The sequence below is a fragment of the Limulus polyphemus genome, unplaced genomic scaffold (assembly GCF_000517525.1).
Source record: "Limulus polyphemus unplaced genomic scaffold, Limulus_polyphemus-2.1.2 Scaffold2304, whole genome shotgun sequence".
NCBI classification, from domain to species: domain Eukaryota; kingdom Metazoa; phylum Arthropoda; class Merostomata; order Xiphosura; family Limulidae; genus Limulus; species Limulus polyphemus.
Window position 1 is genome coordinate 136,828 of NW_013667914.1, and position 9,239 is coordinate 146,066.

The window sequence follows — 9,239 nt, forward strand, 5'->3', positions numbered from 1 at the left end:
TCAATCAAGCAACGCCCAATAACTACCAAACGTCATGAAAGTGGCCAGTAAAAATGACATATATATATATTTACGATATCAGGGATTGACGAGAGTTGAACAAAAAGTAAATATTTATACAACACCTTGGCGGAAATATTATTCAGACTGTGGACCGAGGCATATAAAACTGTGTTAATAATAATTCGAAAATTTAACAAACTCAAACATTTTTTTTGTTTAAGGAAGTATTTAAATGTTGAAAAAAAGATTACTTATAAAATACAAGAAATAAACAAAAAAGTAGTAAAAGTCCAAAAGATCCATTCCGTTTGTTTGAAGTTAAGCACACAATGGGCTATCTGTACCGTGCCTAACACGGGTATCGAAACCCACTTTGCAGACTTACCGCTGGGCCACTGAGGGGCCCAAAAGATCCATGGGTAATATTAATCAGTTAATAAAGTGATAAAATTTAGCATATCACACTAAATGAGAAAGGACGTAGTTTATGACTGGCTAAAGGACGACATTGTGACTAACCTTGATTGGCTCTATTCCAAATTGAAAAGGACGTAGATTATGATTGGCTAAAGGACAAAATTTTGGCTAACTTTGATTGGCTCTCTTCCAAACCGAAAAGGACGTAGTTTATGATTGGCTAAAGGACGACATTCTGGCTAACTTTGATTGGCTCTATTCCAAACCAAAAAGGACGAAGTTTATGATTGGCTAAAGAACGACATTGTGGCTAACTTTGATTGGCTCCATTCCAAACCGAAAAGGACAGAGTTTATGATTGGCTAAAGGACGACATTCTGGCTAACTTTGATTGGCTCTATTCCAAACCAAAAAGGACGTACTTTATGATTGGACAAAGAACGACATTGTGGCTAATTTTGATTGGTTCCATTCCAAACCGAAAATATTATCAGTCAATACTAGAAATTATGTTTGTGGTCTTTAGACAGAAAAAAACACAGAGAGAGTCTAGTTTAGTTTACCGAACTTCCATTGAATGTTCTTTAACGATATTTTATTCTTGTGTGCTTTCGCATTCTTAAACTTATAAATTTCAAAAATCCCGCATAAAGATTTACTTTTCAACTCGGAATGTTAAATTAGAAAACAAGAGGGAATCCTCAATAGCCGCGGCACTTGAAATTCTTTTCTTCAGGATTAAAGTAAATTAATCTATATGACTTTTTTTCCCCGTTTTTATTAGCTATGTTTTTTTGTGCCAGCAATACCAAGCGTGGGGCTCGCGTATACCCGAGTCGATTTTATTAATCATCAGGATCTCTAACAGCCTACCATCAAATTGAAATTCTTGTAGGCAGGAATAGAGTAAATTAATGTATGAGACCTTGGGCGTGGTCAAATACATCAATCGAAAGGGTTTGACCTTCTGAGTCGAAAACTATAATTAGATCTCAAATCGGTCAAGAGATGACGGAGCTATGAGCTGGAAGTTTGTACTTGATAAAAAACAAACTCAGAGCCATTCTATGAGCCGATATGCCGATAAAAAAACATTTAAAGATTCAAATATCTTAGCTTATATAGATGAAAATTTTAGAGGGGGAGTTATGTATGCAGCAGCGTTTGTGAAGAATTATGGCCAATTTTTGTGAAGAATTATGGACACTTTTTGTGAAGAATTATGGCCACTTTTTGTAAAGAATTATGGACACTCTTTGTGAAGAATTATGGCCATTCTTCTTAAAGAATTATGGCAACTCTTTGTGAAGAATTATGACCACTTTTTGGGAAGAGTTATGGCCACTCTTTGTAAAGAATTATGGACACTCTTTGTGAAGAATTATGGCCATTCTTCTTAAAGAATTATGGCAACTCTTTGTGAAGAATTATGGCCACTTTTTGTGAAGAATTATGGCAACTTTTTGTGAAGAGTTATGGCCACTTTTTGTGAAGAATTATGGCCACTATTTGTGAAGAATTATGGCCACTCTTTGTGAAGAATTATGGCCACTCTTTGTGAATAATTATGGTCACTTCTTGTACATTCAACTGCCTATTTCAAAACAGCTGAACTTGTTCAAACGCTTCTCTCTATTTTCTCCTACTCTGCACAATCTAATATACGTGATAAGTGATTTTTGTACACATTCTAAACCATCCAATTCTAAACGGCAACTAATGAAAGACTTCATTCAATATTTATATATATTTCTCGGCCTCCATTTATACAAATTTATTCATCATCCAACGATCGTTTCATTCCTTCTTTCATGCAATAAATACTGCTTTTATGCTAAGTAGTTGCCAAATTTCATGCCTGACTGAATTTCTTAACAAAATGGAATGCTCAGTTTTTATCATAAAAAGTCTATTTTCGTGTAGCTCTAAATTAAGGAGTGTGGGAGACGGTGTGTATTTAATGTGTTAATAGTGTTCTTTATTTATTTTATTTCGAATGAAATAAAGTAAACAAGTTAGGATATAAGTACTATTTTAGTAGGTCAAACAGCCAAAACACTGTCTATTTTTTATCTTTTATTTTCACTGTTAATTTACCGAAGTAAATATGCTATACTGTACTATACCGTGAATTGTTATTTAACAATTCACGGTATAGTATTAACAAACTGTACGATATCTATAACATACCTTGACGTGTCAAGGTATGTTACAGATATCCTACAGTTTGTTAGACTGCCCTAAAAACCGGATTTCAATACCCGTAGTGGGCATAGCACAGATAGCCCATTGTATAGGTTTGTGCTTAACAACAAACAAAAAAATGTTAGACAATCATTCTGAAATTTCGGTTTACGGTTTCAAGAATTATTCATAATTACCAAATATCACGTTTTATATTTAAAAATAAAAAAGGTAGTAATTTCAGTTTAATTTAGAAACATGTCATTATCTTCAAATTATATGTTTATGTTTGTATTGCCGATAATTTGCATCAGGCCAGAAATTTCATTTTGTTTTTCAAAAAAATAAAGATGCTTTTAATTTGAGAAAATAATCCGTCAAACTGGTGTACTTGTAGTTTGACTAACTAATTTTTGAAAGTTTGTTGTTGTTGTTGTTTTGTCTCCCAAATAAAATGGTGCGAATATTCTGTGGATGACTACTGAGTTGATGTTTCTTTATGAAGCTTTAAGTATACGTGTTCGAAAGATGAAAGATTCCACAACCAAACAAGATTGAACCTACGAGATAGAGGATACCACAACCAAACAAGATTGAACCTACGAGATGGAAGACACCACAACCAAACAAGATTGAACCTACGAGATAGAGGATACCACAATCAAACAAGATTGAACCTACGAGATGGAGGACACCACAACCAAACAAGATTGAACCTATGAAATGGAGGACAACACAACCAAACATGATTGAACCTACGAGATGGAGGATACCACAACCAAACAAGATTGAACCTATGAATGGAGGTACGACAACCAAACAAGATTGAACCTACGAGATGGAGGATACCACAACCAAACAAGATTGAACCTATGAGATGGAAGACACAACCAAATAAGATTGAACCTATGAAATGGAGGGTACGACAACCAAACAAGATTGAACCTACGAGATGGAGATTACCACAACTAAACAAGACTGATATATAGATATCCAGTACTTATAATGTTAATTGCACTCTCTGTAATCAAACATTATGTTTATATTTTAGTTTTTAATCTCTAGATATTTACAGATTTAAACTATAAGTAAATTTATGAACTATAACTTGTCGATTTTTGTTATTTTCAAGCGATCTAAGCTATAAAATATCCCTACGAAATGTATACATGGGATTTCATGAATCACGAAGAAAGAACGCAAAGTGGCATTTCACCTGGTATTTTAGTACGTTAAATGGCGTTTCACCTGGTATTTTAGTACGTTAAATGACGTTTCACCTGGTATTTTAGTACGTTAAATGGCGTTTCACCTGGTATTTTAGTACGTTAAATGGCGTTTCACCTGGTATTTTAGTACGTTAAATGGCGTTTCACTTGGTATTTTAGTCAGAAATTCATGTGTGTAATATAATATATATGTAAGTTTGTTTCTATAGCTTACATGATTTGGTTCTGAAAAATACTTGCAGGGATCATGCCTTAATTACAAGATAAATGAATATTATAATGTTTAGAAAAACCGTTCGTCACGTGGAGAGTAAAGAACTGTCACGTGCATTTCAAGGCCTAGTCTTAGAAAAACATGTCGTGGAAGTTTTGGAATGTATTAAGATTGTTACCAATTATAGTTATGATTTAATTTGTATATTCAAGTGTGTTTTTTATCACTATTTTTTTAGTGGGGAGATTAGTTTCACACTTAGCTTTTCCGGCGCCACCTTGAATTATATGTAGTTCCTTTGAAAAAAAAAGTCCTTGTGCATTTCAAAATTATATGGTTACTGTCAAGGAAATAACCTTAGGTTTGGGTAACATATACATGGAACTAGGAGAGAAATAGCTAACGAAATAAAGGTCAAAAATAAGCACATAAGATAAAGCAGATTGCCCTCATAAAAAAACAGGCTTCTATATTCAGAAGTGTGGCTTCTTATTTAAGTCCTGTTTTTTTTTTATTTGGGACAAGTGTTCAAATAATTCCTTGATAAACTAACAGTGCAAAAATTAGAACAATTGCGATAGCATCAACTCTTGAAATACTTTTCTAAGAACTGCGGGCCTCACACGTGACCTGTAGACAGTAAGGTTGACCTCACGTGTCGTAAACAGACTTTCAAGAATTCGGGACAGTGTAAAAAACGAACTCTACCAACTTATCTAAAACATTCATCTACGGAGCTGTTCCTGAAAATGATGACGGAGCAGAATGTAACCAAAGGAACGATTCTTGTTCCAAGAACACCGAAATGAATGATGTTCACTTTCTGGTAGACCAAACGTGACAATACGAGATCTCACAGTTTTCTCTTTCATTCTTTGCGTTGTTGCTCTTCAATGGATGCGTATAACAATTGTGTAGTTTTTGTCATTTCATCAGTATCACAGCTAGTTTGGTTTCTGATTTTTTTCTTCTTTCTTGAGGCATCATAAACAAAACCTAAATGTCTATATGTCACAGCGCAGGGCAAGTTAATTCTGTGACCATATCTGATGGGTGGCAACAGCAACTCGACGCTAAAGATTTATGTCCTTTCCTTGATCTCCATTATAGTAACTCTCATCCAATTCTTAATGTTTACTTCCACCGAGTCCTTTCCTTCCAAGGAGTTTGTTCTCTAGAGTCACGTTTACCATGGCAATCTTTTCCAAACAATTGTCTGGTCTTGTATAAGAAGCCGATAAAGAAATCACAACTCACAATTTTATAGTTTCTGGTTGTTCACTTCCTTTTGAGTCCTGTACCATATCTCACACCCACACAAGTCTCTCAATGTCCAATTTCCTCAGTGTCTACGTTTTGTACACATACACTACAATAAGCAAGATCGGATAACTGAATAGACTTAGCTGGATCATTGTCCTCATATTGTCACCTCTCGCTCTGAGTAACATTATCTGGATCGTTTTCCTCATATTGTGTCTTCTCCCATAGAGTAACATTATCTGGATCGTTGTCCTCATATTGTGTCTTCTCTCATAGAGTAACATTATCTGGATCGTTGTCCTCATATTGTGTCTTCTCCCATAGAGTAACATTATCTGGATCGTTGTCCTCATATTGTGTCTTCTCCCATAGAGTAACATTATCTGGATCGTTGTCCTCATATTGTGTCTTCTCCCATAGAGTAACCTTAACTGTATCGTTGTCCTCATATTGTCTCTTCTCCCAATGCGTAACCTTAGCTGAATCATTGTCCTCATATTATCACTTCTCCCACTCAGTAACCTTAGCTGAATCATTGTTCTCATATTGTCACTTTTTCATGGGGTAGAAATTCTATAACACATTTTATATCTAAGTAAATTCTGACCTTGTTGGCCTGTATCCTTATTTACCGTCTACTTGGTTGGGTCATGATGCATTTCAACAACGAGAATCTTCACTGCTCTGGTTACTCATTCAACTGTTGTTGGAAGTTTTCTTCAGAAGTGGCCAGCAGCGTCATGAGATCGGTATACCATAAAAATCCTCATGAGGCATCTTATCTGCTATTTGTTATTTCGTACTATTGTCCTGGAGCTTTTTTTTTCTTCTTACATCAGCAAGTGTTTTAGTCCATCTACATACTTCGTAAACTTATCTCATCATCATTTGTCTGGAGCAATTACACTTCTCAAGCTCATACAAGATGATCTGTCCCAACATCAGATCTCTTTTTATCTCTTTGATAACTCTATAATCGCTTCAACTAAATTACGTTATTATGAAAAATATCGAAGGAATTGGGTTTATGTCTCCAACTTTATTCAATTTTTTAAAACAAGAGTTTGTAAGTATAGTATTTAATTCTATCAATTAGTCCAAAACTTAGAAGAAACTAATGGGCCGTTGAAGAGGTACAACGATCGTCACTGCTGTAAAACTAATGGGCCGTTGAAGAGGTACAACGATCGTCACTGCTGTAAAACTAATGGGCTGTTGAAGAGGTACAACGATCGTCGCTGCTGTAAAACTAATGGGCCGTTGAAGAGGTACAACGATCGTCACTGCTGTAATGCTCATAACGTGTTAAATAATAACTTTGTTGTAGCGATCATGGAATACTAAATAATAATTGTTGTAATATTTACAAAATACTGAATATTGACTTAGTCGTTACGTATTAAGCATAAGGCGGTTTTCTAAATGATAACAAATAGTATAAAAATCTTTATTGTGTTATGTAAAACAACAAAATAAAAATGATAGGAACTATCCATGTGTATCATCGGTCAACAGAAAGGCTCGAGATTTGGTCTGGTGAAATAGAACATTTTATTGTACGTACACAAGTTTTCACGAACCTATGCATGCTTTCAAACATGATTCACTCATCCTCAATTTCTACATGGCAGTGTGTTCTTTGATAATCAGTTTTTCTCTAATAAACACCTTTTATAAAAGGAAACTAAATTCACCGCTGACAAAAACGTATTTTTCCTGTAAATGCTGACAAAGAATTTCATTGTAATGCTTTATAATTTATATCAAAATAGGACTAAATTAGTTCAATAGTGCAGCAGATTTACAGCCTTATTCAACGCAACTATCTGCGTGAATCGGCAAAGTTTCTTTTTGGTCTTAGCCACGTGTTTGTTGCACGTAGCGAATTCTTTTTCTAGACTAAACCTTCGCGCAAAATTATCTTAAATCTCTGGAGATTTCTTGTATGAATGTGTCTATTTCTTTCAGAATTTTCCCAAACCCATACAAGGACTAGTTACGTATATTCACCCTTAAATTTAAACTGATAGACTAAAGAGAGAAGGCAGCCATCAAAGCATCCACCGCCAACACTTAAGCTACTCTTACTTGATCAAATAGTTGAAAGTTCACTGTCACTTTTAGAGCGCAGCAATAGCCACAAAATGCGAATTTGTTGTTTTTTTGCGACAACAAGTTGCAAATCGTGAATCCTTGATTTCGCAGTCCGAGGACTTTTACCACTGGACTACACACGACCCTATGTAAATATGTCCTCTACAGAAGCCTGCTTTGAGTTAAATTTACATTTGTTGTTAGGATCTTCGCACCGAAGAAATAACAGTTTACGTAAGCTCTCTTTACCTAAGGGCCCTGCTTGGCCAGGTGGTTAGGGCGCTCGACTCGCTATTTGAGGGTCACTGGTTCGAATCCCCGTCACACCAAACACGCTCGCCCTTTCAGCCGTGGGGGCGTTATAATGGGACGGTCAATTCCACTATTCGTTGGTAAAAGAGTAGCTCAAGAGTTGGCGGTGGGTGGTGATGACTAGTTGCTTTCCCTCTATTCTTACGTTGGTAAGTTAGGGACGGCTAGCGCAGATAGCCCTCGTGTAGCTTTGCGCGAAATTCAAAACAAACAAACAAACTTTATCTAAGAGCTAATAGTTATCATGAAACGTTGTGCATTAAAACTAGCTTATTCTCGTTCTTGAGGATATTCTATATCAGATACTAAATATGGATCTTTACTTCGTATTATGCATTAACTTTCTTGTATCTATTTCGTGGGTTCCCGACTCTCTGGGGCCTCGCTTTGTTTGCATCTATTCACTAATGACGTCAACGTTTCACAAAGGCATACGTCATAGCCAGACGGCAAATGTCAGAAGACTCTCATTACCTTTACTTGTTTCAAATCGCGTGAGACAAAATGGTCAAGAACGTGAAAATATACCATTAATGTAAAGGAAGACAAATCAGCCATATTTTCGCTATGTACACATTATCCACGTACCTGACAGTCAAACAGCTGTGGGTGGTATGTGGACAGATGATTAATAGAGTTTTATTAACTCCACGTGTTTCATGACGTCAGCTTCCTACAATCGTTTCACGTCTAAAACAAACACCGAAGTAATTTTGCCAAGTGCAATTGTCAGATATTTCGAAAGTTCGTAAATTAAGGAAAATCCCCTGTGGTTTTATGATCTGGCTGCTATTGGTGGAGCACAGAAGAGTCGAAAATTATAATATATTGTTTTCGTCAAAGAAACGAAACTAAACGTTTAGCTGTGAGCCAGAGAACCTCTTTGATATATTTGTGACGACCTGTCAAATAATTTCGAAACTTGGCAGAGATTTCAACTGGATATATATATGAATATTTATAAATAATTATCGTTGTACTCACGACGAGATATGTATGGTTAGTTAGTTTCCATATACAAAAGAAACTAATGCCTATACGGAGTATATGCAAGATAAGATCATTTGATCATGGTTTTATAAGAAGGGTTCCTGTTTGAATTCGAACTAACTTCCACGTATGCTCTATATATGAACAAATACCGATATTGAGCTTAAAAGATGTTTAAAACACAAATACAAGTTGGAGTTTAAAAGATGTTTAATACACAAATACAAGTTGGAGTTTAAAAGATGTTTAATACACAAGTACAAGTTGGAGTTTAAAAGATGTTTAATACACAAGTACAAGTTGGAGTTTAAAAGATGTTTAATACACAAGTACAAGTTGGAGTTTAAAAAATGTTTAATACACAAGTACAAGTTGGAGTTTAAAAGATGTTTAATACACAAGTACAAGTTGTAGTTTAAAATTATGTTTAATCCACAAGTATAAGTTGGAGTTTAAAAGATGTTTAATACACAAGTACAAGTTGGAGTTTAAAAGATGTTTAATACACAAGTATAAGTTGGAGTTTAAAAGAT

The 9,239-nt window shown here is 35.2% G+C and overlaps 1 protein-coding gene across 1 annotated transcript in view; it reads left to right on the plus strand.

Annotated features, from left to right (window-relative positions):
- The first annotated feature begins 3,404 nt into the window (after positions 1-3,404).
- LOC106466564 (glutamate receptor 4-like) overlaps positions 3,405-9,239 on the plus strand; it is a 31,825-nt gene continuing 25,990 nt past the window's right edge. Inside the window, exon 1 of the mRNA XM_022394598.1 lies at positions 3,405-3,524. Within this exon, the coding sequence (XP_022250306.1) occupies positions 3,405-3,524 (120 nt within the window). The remainder of the gene's footprint in view (positions 3,525-9,239) is intronic.